At 36.9% G+C, this 14,764-nt stretch overlaps 1 protein-coding gene across 1 annotated transcript in view; it reads right to left on the minus strand.

Annotated features, from left to right (window-relative positions):
• Nucleotides 1–8,780: 8,780 nt before the first annotated feature.
• LOC129280990 (protein-tyrosine kinase 2-beta-like) overlaps nucleotides 8,781–14,764 on the minus strand; it is a 46,106-nt gene continuing 40,122 nt past the window's right edge. The window contains exon 14 of the mRNA XM_064112588.1: nucleotides 8,781–14,146. Within this exon, the coding sequence (XP_063968658.1) occupies nucleotides 13,829–14,146 (318 nt within the window). The 3' untranslated portion in view covers nucleotides 8,781–13,828. The remainder of the gene's footprint in view (nucleotides 14,147–14,764) is intronic.

Genomic DNA, 14,764 nt, shown 5'->3' on the forward strand with positions numbered 1-14,764 from the left:
AGATATTGGTTGTGTTGAAAATAGGAAGATTCACATAGCTTTTGTGATCTCTATATTCAAATGCTCATATCCTCCAAACCATTCAATTTTTACATACCTGGGCCCCGTCTTACAAAGAGTTATGATTGATCCAATCAATTAACTCTATGGAAATCCATCAGTGTCATAATTTTTTCTAAAGGAAATTTGCCCAATGACCTTTGTAAACAAAGAGAAGCAAACTGAATTTTCAAGAAAACAATGCATGAATATACATCATAATTAGAAAATATTTTGAACAAACATGCATAATAGATGTTAACGTTGCTGGCCGTCCATAGTTGTGATTGATTGGATCAATCGCAACTCTTTGTAAGACGGGGCCCTGTTGTTATTTTGCATCTAATTTAATTGGTTCAAGGGTTACATTCTTGTTTAATACCACAAGAAGTGATTAGCAAAGACGACTCGAGGCATTAAACTATTGTCTTAGATGATAAAAAAGAAAGCTAACATGTATTCAAAACCACACACACCCCATTTATTGAGACCATTAAGTCACTATACTCTCCACTTAATATTTGAGGGGAAAAATTAATTATTCTTATGATTTATTTGCTTATTCCCCTTTGTAAAACGCAGCGTTGATGTATTGATACTGCAAAACGTTCACAAAACTTTTTATTACTACGTCAGTACATGAGGTTTCGTTAGGTAAAGAAATAATGAAGGAGAGGAGAAAGCTATTATAATACGTGTTAAATTTAATAATATTTGTGTGAAGGCATGGATAGAGTGGTCAAAGTATTTAAAGGAGAATGAAACTCTTGGAGCAAGTTAGCTTTTGTGAAAGCAGAAAAATCAAAGAATAAGATCAACAAAAGTTTGAGTAAAATAGGACTAGCAATACAAGAGTTATGAGCATTTGAATGTCGAGATCACTAATGCTATGGAGATCCTCCCATTGGCAACGCAACCAAGATCTATGATATCACAGATGAACAACTCTCCCCTTTTGGACACTGAAAATATACCCCAAAACATCTCTTTTTGCTCTTTCTAATCATATGACAAACGATTCATCAATGATATAATGTTGTGAAACCTCTGTACTTCACCTCACCCTGTGATAGATTCTATAAAAGTGAGAATATAAGTGAAATAAGTACTAAAGCAATGAGGGAGTTGTACGTGTGTGACATCACAGATCTTGGTCGCATTGCCAATGGGAGGATCTACATGGCATTAGTGATCTCAATATTCAAATGCTCATAACTTTCTTATTATTCATTCAATCTTCCTCAAACTTTCAACAATATGTTTCTTTGATATGGATTCAGCTGGTTTCAAGGGTTTCATTCTCCTTTAATGGCCAATTGTGCTTCAGGTTTTGAAAGTAAAGTAAGAAAAGCTCATAATAATTGAATGTAACGTAACAAAGTTATGGTACCTTGCTAATGCCACAGTCACATTTTCCATACGGCAAGTTAAAAACGGCTGTTTTATTCAGATTTATTAAAACCACCGATATGTAGCTGGTACAAACAAAATGTTAAAACGGCTGTTTTCGACTCGCTGTACGGCCGCTTTAGAGCAAAAGTGACTGTCGGGTATAAAAGTCGGTTTCTTGCATTTCACACATGAACCCCACAAGCATCTTTTCATGCTATACACTGTAAAAAACTTGGATAAAAGTAAAGCAAAGTAACAACCGACGGTGTTGTAATAACACTCATAGGTTTAACTAACACCAAAGTAACATGACAGGTATGGTCCTATACATGTCTGTACACCAATCAACACCGCATATTTTGCTGTGTAACAAAGGTGAATGCAAGAAAGTCGCCGTGAAAGACGCTCGGCATCTTCATAGCAGAATCCCTGCTAAAAAGATGATGTGCAGACTTTTAGTAGGGTGACTTGAAAGACTTAAAATCATCAATCCAGAAGAGAGAAAAAAGTGCATGAATGTCTTGAGGTAGAAAGAAAGAAAGAAACAAAATAAAGTAAATTCACAATGTACATTCATTCCACAATTGTTGCCAGGTTGAAAAGTAAAATCCAACTATATTCTTTAAACATACAGTCTTGATATAAGAACTGGTCATTAAAAAGGAAAGGATGTATTTCCCTGTAAATATACAAAATTAATATCTTTCCTTTGGTGTTGGGGCAGAGTAAATAATTATTGTTTATTTCCATTGATAAATGTATTTTGAAGATATAATCTTGATTTTTGTCTCACCTGCATAGCAGAGTGAGACTATAGGCGCCGCTTTTCCGACGGCGACGGCGGCGGCGACGGCGTCAACACCAAATCTTAACCTGAGGTTAAGTTTTTGAAATGACAGCATAACTTAGAAAGTATATGGACCTAGTTCATGAAACTTGGCCATAAGGTTAATCAAGTATTACTGAACATCCTGCCTGAGTTTCATGTCACATGACCAAGGTCAAAGGTCATTTAGGGTCAATGAACTTAGACCATGTTGGGGGAATCAACATCAAAATCTTAACCTAAGGTTAAGTTTTTGAAATGTCATCATAACTTAGAAAATATATGGACCTAGTTCATGAAACTTATACATCAGGTTAATCAAGTATCACTGAACATCCTGCATGAGTTTCACGTCACATGACCAAGGTCAAAGGTCATTTAGGGTCAATGAACTTTGGCCGAATTGGGGGTATCTGTTGAATTACCATCATAACTTTGAAAGTTTATGGATCTGATTCATGAAACTTGGACATAATAGTTATCAAGTATTACTGAACATCCTGTGCAAGTTTCAGGTCACATGATCAAGGTCAAAGGTCATTTAGGGTCAATGAACTTTGGCCAAATTGGGGTATTTGTTGAATTACAGCCATAAATTTGAAAGTGTGTTGGTCTAGTTCATAAAACTTGGACATAATAGTAATCAAGTATCACTGAACATCCTGTGCGAGTTTCAGGTCACATGATCAAGGTCAAAGGTCATGTAAGGTCAAAGAACTTTGGCCACGTTGGGGGTATTTGTTGAATTGCCATCATATCTCTATAAGTGTATTGGTCTAGTTCATAAAACGTGGAAATAAGAGTAACCAAGTATCACTGAACATCTTGTGCGAGTTATAGTAGTTTTCAAAATCAGCACTGCTGCTATATTGAATCGCGTGATGCAGGTGAGACGGCCAGAGGCATTCCACTTGTTATTCTTTGTATCTTTGGTGACAGCCAACAACCTTGATACAAGGACTGTCCTGATTAAAAGAATCACAAAAGGGAAATTTTGTTGAAGCTAAAACCTTTAAAAACAAAATGTTCTCTATATACATATGTACATGAAATAGATTTCAGTAGGGGGAAAAACCTTCCAAATAAACATTAACTGATTAGGGTCAGATTATATGTGATTATATTGTATATTGTCTCACTTTAAATCAATAACCTTCCATGATTACTCTATAGGTTCAAAGTATAAGCCCTCTTCTCCATTTTTATATTCTTTGAATTGGACCTTAAGACCATCTGATTCTGTGCTGATTGCACCTTTCTCTCTGTTTCCCTTGTTGATAAGCTGATGTGCCAATGGCTCTTCGTCAGTATCATCTGCATTTCTCAAAGTTGTTTGAGGTCTTGGTAGAGGTGCAGGGGGTCTTGGCATGTGTCTACTGGTTTGATTATCCATGTAATCTCTGTTCACTTCGCAATGGTTTCTTTGATAGGCAAATGGCCTGTTGCCATGCCAACTCATTTGTCGATGTGGCGCTGTATATGTTTGTTTTCTTGGTCTTTTAGGTTCCCGAGCACTCCGGCTGCGACGACAACTTGTGGTCAATGATGTGCCATCCATCCCTGTGTCAGTTAGAGTGTCCTGCAGGCAAGTGGTTGATGGCCAATCACCCACTGGACAGGAGAGTCTTTGAGACTTGCCACTACTGAATATCCCGTCATGATGGGCAGCCATCAAAGAGGTAGCTTCATTATTGGTGAAAGACTTCGGTATGACTCTGGATGAGAGGCTCCGTGTTGGTGCCTTGTCTTTCTGTACCGGGAACTTGCTTGATGAATCAGCACATTCCTGATGAAGGTACTGCTCTTTTCGAGACATCACTCCAAAATCTTCAATACTTGAGCAGTGTACTTGTGGTTGTTTGCGGAGCAAGTGTCCATGCGGTTTGGTTTGTGCTGTTCCAGTAAAACTTTGTTTGCCTCTTCGGGGAATAGTGTTGCTCGACTTGTGAGAAGTGCAGCATTGACGCATGTGCTCCAAAATAACACCCCCGGCTAAGCTTGCAGTTGCTTCCCTTTCCAGGGCTTGGTGATATCTCCGCAGCTCGGTAACTGGCTCGCAGATTCCAAACTGACCATGAAGATTACATGATGACTGCAGAGCATCATGGCACAGAGGGCGGCTAAGATCTTGATGAGAGGAGTGCACTCTAACGCTCCATTGTTTTCCACCAGCGCTGCTTATTGTGTTTCTCCTGTTACAGGAGCGACCATCGGAATCCATGTCGTTTTCAAGTGGCCCAGATAGTTCTGATTCTCCAAATAATTTTCGAGGATTAGGGGTACTAACTTGATCTAAATCATTCTGGAATTGCGTATTCTCGCTGTCTTTGATCTGCACATCAAGGAGCATGAGCGATGTTGAGTCATCCATACCTGTGCTTGAGTCTGCCACTTTGAAACCAACATTTTGATAACGCGCAGGCAAAGGAGGTTCACTGATATAGAAATAGACCTGTTCTCTCCACCTGCAGACTGGTCTTGGAAAGACTACCAAGACCAGAATAACCATAAGCACCAAAGAGAGTACTGCTAAGAACACTATGATGCCCATCTTTACATCAAACTTGACTTGGACTGCATCATCAGACATTGTAAAAGTTTTGATTGTGCTTCTGATCGGATATTCTAAGGAACCTGTAAGGTCGGGTAAAACAGATGAAAGACCCAAAGCCTGGGGAGTTGATGAGCAAGTGAAACTTTCTATGGATATACTGCTGATGAGCTTGCCCGATAGATTATCTGGTTTGGTGCATGCTGCATCAAGGAAAGCTGATGCTTTGTTCAGCTCTGCATAGTGACCCTTCAGGAAGAGTTCATCTGGGCTGAACCTTATTTCTGAAATCCTGCCGGAGTCCATCCAGTCTTTGAGCCAGGAGATCCAGCAGTCACAATCAAGCAGGTTCCCTCCCAGTCTGAAGTCTGTAACTAGGCTGTCATTTGCAATTTCTAGTTGTGGCAGGAATGTGAGCTTGTTGAAATGGAAATCGACAGCATGGTGGTTCTGCAGAGGCATGAATATACTTGCTGGTACACTATTAAGATGGTTGTAACTAAAGTCAATGATAACAATATTTGGACAAGATTGAAAGGTGTCTGCTGACAAGGTTTCTACTTTGTTGTTAGAGACATTGATATATTGGATCATTCCAAGACCTTCACACCAGCCACCATGCAATGTAGTGATATTATTCCAGGCCACTGTCAATTCAATCAATCCTCTGAGGTTGACAAAGGCACTCCTTGGCAATGCTTCAATCATATTTCTGTCCAGGCGAAGGTGCTGCAAGCCAACAAGGGAAGCCAAGCCTGATACAGGGACCTCGGAAAAGAGATTTTCACTCAGAATCAGTTCATTCAAAACGTCCAGTCCTGTCAGTGAGTCTGGTAACAACATCCTGAGTCGATTATTACCAAGATTCAACTTCCTCAACTGTTTCAAACCAAGGAAGGCATCTCCTGATAACATTTGTAACACATTCCGTTGCAAGTGCACCACCTGCAGTTGTGGCAATTGTCCAAAGGCCTGGCTTGGCAATGCTGTAATTGAATTACCATCGAGGTGCAAGTACTGCAATCGAAGAAGGCCAGTGAAAGTACCATTTCTTACGCTCCTCAGCTCATTGTTACTCAGGTAGAGGTACTGTAATCTGGAAAGATTATCTGCCCAACCATCATGAAGGGTGGTGATGGCATTGACTGACAGATCAAGGTAGTACAATCTGGAGAAGTTAGCAAAGTCAGATTCCTGTATCACAGAAAGGTTATTCTCTCGCAGCTCTGCCGCACTGGCAAGCTGTTCAGGGTCCAAACCCTCGGGGAAGGCAGCAAGTTCTCGTCCAGTACAGACAATGCACTTCTGGTAGTTATGGTAGAGGATTGGATTGTTAAGACACTTCCTCTTTAGCTCACAGGGATTGTTTTCGGTTGATGAAGGAACTGTTGTACAGGCTGTTTGAAGTGGACTCCAGAAGATCCCGGAAACAACTGCAATGGTCAGCATTGACTGTAGACTTTGTAAGAACATACTGGTGGATGACAGCATTACAGTGTGAATTAATCTGTATATTAAAAGAAATAATTATTGAGAGATTAAAAACAGAAAAAATTATAAAATGAATCAATGAAAAGGATGACCAATAAAAACATAACTTGTAGAACATCAAACAACCAGTCATGCATAAACAATCAACAACACAAGATAATTATCAAATATAAACACATTTGTATCAGCAGGGGGAGATAAACCAAAATAGTACTTGGAAATTCATTTATCAATGATATACATGTACTTCTTTTTTTAAACATTAAATATGTGTTTTCAAAAAGCATATTAAGAAAAATAGACATTGGACAACCAATTTTAAATATCGTTTCAAACAAACCAAACAGTTAAACACACAAAAACTTGTAATAAAAACTTTGCACTCACTGAATATAGCCTTAATCCTGATGCGCAGGCTTGGAAATAATAATCTTTCGAATAGTGATTCTTCTGCAGAGCTCAGTGGATAATGGTTGAATATTAATATAGTTCAAAATCTGAATATATATACCAATAGTGGGAGCAATTTTGATAGGTTATTATGTTTGGCATGTGGGCGAGATAAAGAATCAATGACGCTCTACTTCACAAGTGAAACCGAGAGCAAGAGATTGGTGAGAAATCTATTAGGTGAAGACAATCAAGGGTGAGTTGAAAGAAAGTGCAGAGTGAGAGAGAGATAGACAAAGGGAGACAGAGATAGTGAGTGAGAAAGAAAGAAAGAAAGAAAGAAGGGTTGCAGAGGAAAGAGTTATATGAAAGCGGGAATAGAATGACGATAGATTTGGAGAGGGGTACAATATTAACTGACAAAAAGAAATCTGGTATTGGATTCTCAAATGAACGCAGTTGAATTCTGTGCCTCCACAAATTCCCAGATTCATGTATGTTATACTTCCAAAAATCGTCACCACCTAAACGCATAGGAACCAAGGAAAATCATATTCATCAATTAGATTTTCAAATTATTTTGACAAGCCATGACTTCTTTGACCTTTAAACATGTATTTTCAGATATAAGACCTGTGAGACCCTTGCCAATGTGAACCCCCAATGTACTTGTCAGTTCTATATGTATACATGATAGCAAGTTTGGAATTGATCAATTAAACAGCTTTTACGTTATCAAGAGAACATATACGTAATGGAAAGATAGATGACCCTGAACTTCGCGACATCCACCTGTGTGGGGTGAGGGGCATAAAACAAGCCAACATGTATTTGTTCCTTATTTGTATACATCCATTGCATCATTAATGCTTGCATTGGTCCCACCCCCATACATGCACAAAAGGTTAATACCTTTTGTGCATGTATGGACCACTCGTAACAAAAAAACCCACTCTCATCAGTAATCAATTACTTTCGATGACGTTGTTTCAATCTTTCATCTATTTATCAATTTCTTTAATAACTCAAAAGAGTTGTTTACTTTTTGATTCTCATTCTTAGGTCATTAGTTAATATCTAAGTTATACATTACTGCACTCCATCTCAGTATTGTCCAATTCTTTTTTCCTCAGTTTTTCATCTTTTTCTCCTTCTTTATCTCCTCTTTCTTGTTCTTCTCATTTTTCTCTCTGGTAAATCTTTGTCCTTTATGTTCTCCTATGTTCTTCCCCCATTAACCATTTGTGCATGTATGGACCACTCATAACAAAAAAAAAACCCACTCATCAGTAATCAATTACTTTCGATGACGTTGTTTCAATCTTTCATCAATTTCTTTGATAACTCAAAAGAGTTGTTTACATTTGATCCTCATTCTTAGGTCATTTATTGCACTCCATCTCAGTATTGTCTTATTCTCTTTTCCTCAGTTTGTCATCTTTTTCTCCTTCTCTATCTCTTCTTTCTTGTTCTTATTCTTCTCTCTGGTAAATCTTTGTCTTCTATGTTCTTCCTTCTTTTGATCTTTCCTCTTCCCCCTCCACCTTCTCCTCCCAATGAAGAAAAGGCCTTTTATATTAATGACAGACCTGCCAACCTTCTACAACGAAAAAAAAGTTGTCTTAGAAGGAAAAAAAGTAGTTTTGACAAAAGAGTATTTTTAAATATTTGTCCCAATGTAACAATTGCCAGCCTGTTGTAGTGGGATTGGTGAAAAAACATATGAATTGACTCTACTTGAAAACTTGATAATTCACCCTTTTAAACATGTGCTCGTAGGCAAGAATTTACTTGTTCTTTTCATGCAACAAGTTACTGGCCCGACAGTGATTTTTACCAGTCTAGGACCATCGAACCGGCGCTAAGGTCACGCGCTATGTATAATACATACTCTATGATCGGAAATTTTAAAAAAAAAGTATGAAATCATTAAAAAAATTATTGGTGTATTCATAGCAAAAAAGAGGAACAAATACTCTAAAAAGGGAACGGTTGGCATGTCTGTAATGAGTAATACAACCGATTCACCACAGAAGGGGGGGGGGGGTGGCATGATAAAACAAAACAAAGACATTCTTGAACCCCTGATAATTGCTCTGTACACAAAAGTAATATTTTATTCACTGTTTGGAAACTGATCATTTCCATTTGTACACGAGACAGGTGAAGAGTACTCCACTTTTTACTGAAAGTCAGTTACGACCTCCATCTTGTCACGGTCTTCATAATTATGATACACAGTACTATTTTAAGAATCATCATCATATATATCTACTCACTGGCATCGAGGATAATTTTCGTTACGAATCATCACATGAATGCTTATAAAAAAAGGGGGAAAAAGCTAAAAGAAGTTATGTATATCAGACAGAATACCTCTAATATTATACTGCATCCAAAGAAATAATGTACAGTGTAATATCAGATATTGAGTTTGAAGTTTGTCTTCACTTGATATTTAAGAGCTTATACAGATTTTCAGTCAGTGACTCAACTTTGTGCAGACCCATTTGTTGGGATATACAGTCATTGGTCCATCTTCTGAAGTAAATCTGAACAATTTATTGAGTAGAAATTAAATATTTGATGTCCACCGAGTGACATTTTCAAATCCTCCAATTATTTTCTCACAAGTTTTCTCTAAAGCAAATTTGATACTTTTCCAAAACGCCTGAAAATGGCTTCAGCCGACAGATGTAAAATTCATTAAATTTAAAAATCGACCAATGTTCTCACAGGTTTTTTAAAGCAAATTTGATACATTCCCAAAATGCCTGAAAATGGCTTCAGGTAAAAAAGGTAAGAAGTCATTCAATGAACCGACCATGTACTGATATATGTAGGTGAAGTCATCGCTAGGTGATTCTTACTTTCATTTTAACATAGAAATCAGAGTGAGGAAACTATCTCGGACCTGGTTTCGCATGTGCATTCATCATCATAATAATAAATCAAATACAAAATACCAAAGTATGTATCAAAATAAACAATACAAAGTTCAGGTAATTCACCTAGTGTTCAAAGAGAAAATAAATATTGCTGACAGAGTAGAAATGCTATGTATATAAACACAAGAAAAGATCATAAAGAAAAACATAACTAAATAGCCTCACATTGCACTATGACGGGTGTAGCTACAGCTAGCAAAAAGTCTGCTCATCTAAAAAAAAATTGTGCTTTAGTTGTTTCATCATGGTATACAGGCGACACAAACAAAACCATGATAGGTAAATAGATAAATAAGTTTGAAATATATATATATTTATATATCTGTTGATCAAAAAATGCATAATCATAATACTGTACATGAGGAAAATGTGAGTTATCGCGCAAAATAATCACACATACAGCTACGTGTATGATTGCAGGCACCTTCTGATAAAAAAACAAAACATGAATAAATGATATAGAGACGGTTTGATTGCTACTGTGTGTGCAAATGACCATGAAAACATTCTGGATATTCTGAACTTCTGTTAAATCTAAAGTCTTGTCTAAAGTTGTTGTTTAACTATGGAGAGCCAATTGTGATACAAATCTTTAACGGTACAGGCTCAATTTATCAGCCCATCTGTTACTCATGTATATCATAACTGTCTGCGAATAATAACTGAATTATTTTTCATTGCCATTAAAGGGATGCTCCGGTCTGAAAATATTTATATCTAAATAAATAGAGTAAAATTCACAGAGCAAAATGCTGGAAATCTCATCAAAATCGGATAAAAAATAATGAAGTTATTGAATTTTAAAGTTTCGCAATATTTAGTGAAAACAGTTATATGTACATCATCATGAATGTTCATTAGGTGGGCTGATGATGTCACATCCCCACTTTCCTTTTTCGTAAGTTATTAAAATGAAATCATAATTGTTTCATTTTTTCATACATGTGTGAATGATATGTCTCCATTATAATGAAGTAAGTTGCAGCAATGAATATATAATGCACTGAACTAGTTGTCAATCCAATTTTTTTTGTTCTTTGTAGAAATCATTTTAATAAACCTAATTTAACATAATAAAATACAAAAGAGCAAGTGGGGATATGACATCATCAGTTTGCTCTTTGAATATTCATGAACACATGCCTTGAACTGTTTCCCCCGAACAATGCAAATCTTTAAAATGCCATAACTTTCTTATTCCTTGTCCGATTTTGATCAAATTTTCATTGTTTTTTTTTGTCTGATTTTTCTTTATCTGTTCAAATCATATTATTTCTTAAGCCTGGAGTATCCCTTTAAAGCTTGATGAGAGAGCAGATTGAGCATTAAAACCATACAACGCTAATAATAAAATTTGGGCAATGTCAGCTTCCCATAATTTTAGCACAGAGTTAGACTATGTCCCAAGTTAAACCTGACTTACTGAATGTACATGACTCTAACATCACAAATTTATCACTGTTTGGAAACCTGACTGACTAAAGCGCAAATTGATTGATTACAAGATATAATCCATAAATGCCAGGAACATATGTACTAATGAACAGCGAAAACAAATAGCATATCAAAGTCAACCTTTGGACAAACAAATACTGTAACTCTACTAGCTCTCAACAACTTTACAGTGGAGGTCAATACAGCTTCGTGTAAAATGGTCCTATTCCAATTGGTGGATAGGGGTCTCAATGAGTAGTTTAGTGGCAAAGACACAAGTTTGACACTCAGAATCTAAAATTTGAAATCTTAATTAAAAAAAATATATTGCCCATTTTATTGTTCCCGGATTTCTATGGTTTTGAAGATAAAGGGCATTCTAAAAAGTTCCAGGTCTTTGAGTGAGCAAATTTGAGCGCAATATAGTCAGCCTTGTCTTTATTATAATCTCACTGCTTCAGCACCATGTTGGGTCTGTGTAACAGACTGATCCCTCCAGTAATACATTTCTGTGTGCAGAAGGATAGATGGAAGTTGAAATACGTTAGAATTTCAAAGTAATTTCACAATAAACAGAAAATCTCCCAACATGGCTATATCCTGTCTTTGACCACCACAGGAAGGAAATGCACAATAAACACATGAAAAATGAGAGGAATATAATTTGAAGCAAATATTTCGAAGAGAGGCCTACATACATGTAGTAGTTGCCAGGAAACTGAATTCAACACCTTTTGGATCTTTAAGATAAAGTTCGTCCTCATATTAAGTTTCAAGACAATCTTTTAAAGATACATATTAGCTGCCAGTAAACAGAGTTTAAAACTTGTTAGATTTTAAAGGTAAAGTTGATCCTCATATGAAGTTCAAAGGTACATACTGTAGTTGCTGCCAATAAATTAAATTTAACACAATTCTTGATTTTGAAGGTAAAGCTTTTTCTGATATTGAGTCGATTTGAGTAAAGATCCAGATGGAACCAGGAAAACAAAGAAATAAGAAAAAAATTTACAAGTAACATTTTGATATAACAATTTTGGAAATGACCTTCCATATTTCCAATAGTTATCTATTTTAAGTCAAAGTAATTTTTCAGACCATATTATTCAAAACATGCGTCATTTACCTCTTTGATGTTGGATTTTCTGGGATCCTTAAGTTATTTACAAAATATGGTCATATCGAAAGAAGCATTAATCAGTCATTCAATTAATTTCAATGACAAGTTTCACTTTCAAATTACGTGAGTAGCTAAATGTCAACTGATGATATAAGTACATATTTTTGTTTCAATGGTCATTTGCACACAGTGACACGCTTCCCAAATTTTGCAAATGTGGATAATAGTAGAGGCACGTTCATTGAATCTAGAATTATGTACATTTCTGAAATAAAACAAATAATGTAGCATTTAAAGAAGCATTAGGTATTCTAAAATAACTCCTGTTTCTATTGTTTTGTTGGTGTTTTTATGATTTTCATTTCACAACTGGGACAGAGAATATGTAAAGAATTCTTTTCTATCTGTGACCATCATCATTGTCAGAAAACTATACCGTTACTATCATTATTGATACATTGGGTAATTTAAAGTTCAGTGTTTGACCTTTTGGTGTTGGGTTAGTTCAATTTTTACACGATTATAACACCAAACATAAAATGAAGATGGTCCCGAAAAGTCACTCACTAGTTATTGAGATGTCAATAATGTGACCTGGATCAGTTTTACAAACTCTGAATAAGTTTTGGAGCTACATGTACATGTAGGGGACGCAATCCAAATTTCAACACCAACATCAACACCAAGGCCAACACTGGACTTGAAATCACCCATTGTCTTTTGCAAAGCAGATAGCTGTTTTAGAGGCATATATCAACCAATTGGAGACTGATATGATTTCGCTATAACACATGTTTTCCATAGACTCTCACAGCATATATGTCAACTCGGTCTCCAACAAGTTAACAGCCTGTCAATATGACCTCTCTATACAGACCACTGCCAATCCTGAAATAAAGCTGTCTAGTATATCTCAATAGATAATTTATTTAAGGATTATACGGTAACTACTGTACTTCTTGCAGCAAAAGGAAATATCCTACAAAAGAATGAATCATGCAGCAAAATCACCTAAACATCAAACAAATTACCCTGATTACATTCTGCTGACTGCAATGATGGGCAAGGTTTCGGAAGGTCATGGAACTATGATTAGTGAGATCTAACCTCACCATCAGTTACTACACTCCTACAGAAGAAAGAAAGTAATAAATAAATTGAGTTTCTGAATGGTCTTCTAGCTAGACATTTACCTATGAAGCATTATCAGCATTGATTCTGTTCAACCTGAGGGTCTGTATTATCTTAACACACGCAAGGTACCCACAGACACCTCAAGGGTCACATCAGCCACATTTGCGGTTATACGGACTGTAAATGCAGTTAGCAGTCACAGACAAGGCAACATCATCCTGCAGTTCAAAAAAGCCTTGATAGGAAATAAATATGTTATTCTATGTCTCCTGTCTTAATCATCACTCTTCCTCTTGTTCGACGATAATAAATAAATTTCAGTTAATGCTGAAGGTTTTTTTTACGAAAATTGTAAGTCGTTGGGAGTTGAGCAAAGCATAATCCCCTCGGCGCATCACAGAAATAAATATTCCAGTTCAATAAAAGTGTCCTTGACTGAAGAGAAACTGTGATGGATGCCTCGACATGGTTGGCACATGACAGGGTTGGTTAGCAAGACCTGACTAGCTCAGCTCTTCTGGTTGTCTTGCCCCACCCATGACCAGATCCTGGGCCTGAAGCCGAGCTGTGTCGACCGCATCCAAGAGGTTCTTGGCGTCGACCGCTAAGACATGACCGGCCTGGATCATTCCTCTCTTGTAGTCCTGGTCTAGCGTGGTGGTGGCGTATTTCTGGGCTAGCTTCATGGCGTTGATAAGTTCACCCATGTCGGAGCTCAGGACCTTGTGTGCCAGCTGGATACCTCTGTGGGTCTCTCCAGGAAGATCACTGTACAGGGTGTCTACGCTGCCGAGTAAGCTCTTCAACGCAAGACCAATGTCCTGTAAATTTGAAGTAGATGGAAAGCACACTCATCATTAGAGAAATAACTCAAATGCAAACTACTGTTTGTTTTTTTCTGGAATTTGACACTATTTAGGTGTAAATACATGTAACCCTTAGTACAAGATTAATGACAAGTAGACGATATGTAATGGCACTTGAAACTGCCTTATGGTAAATTCATTATCTCACTATCCCTAGCATGACAGTTGCCTGAGAGTAGGTAGGCTTTGCCAAATAATTTCTGGCTGGTACACTAAGTTTGCTGTATCCCAAAGATGTCTCTATTGCAGGTATTTTCAATGATTATCCACAAAGTTTGGGGTCAGCACATATGATTCACTCACCATAAAAGCTGATGCCTTCATTTCTTTACATTCCTTGTTGCATACAGTCTATAAGACATCTATGCATTGCCCACATGCAGATCATCCTCAAGGGATATGTGCCGTTGCATACCACCAATGAGAATACAGGTGAAATATAATATGCACGTTGGCAATTAAGCACCACTTCAAGTCACAGTGAACTATTTCACAAGGTTTTACATAAATGTATGACTTTATAATGAAAGCTTGGTGACCTGTTCTCACGCTCAAAGAGATACCAAAATTGTT

The sequence above is a fragment of the Lytechinus pictus genome, chromosome 17 (assembly GCF_037042905.1).
Source record: "Lytechinus pictus isolate F3 Inbred chromosome 17, Lp3.0, whole genome shotgun sequence".
Taxonomy (NCBI): Eukaryota; Metazoa; Echinodermata; class Echinoidea; order Temnopleuroida; family Toxopneustidae; genus Lytechinus; species Lytechinus pictus.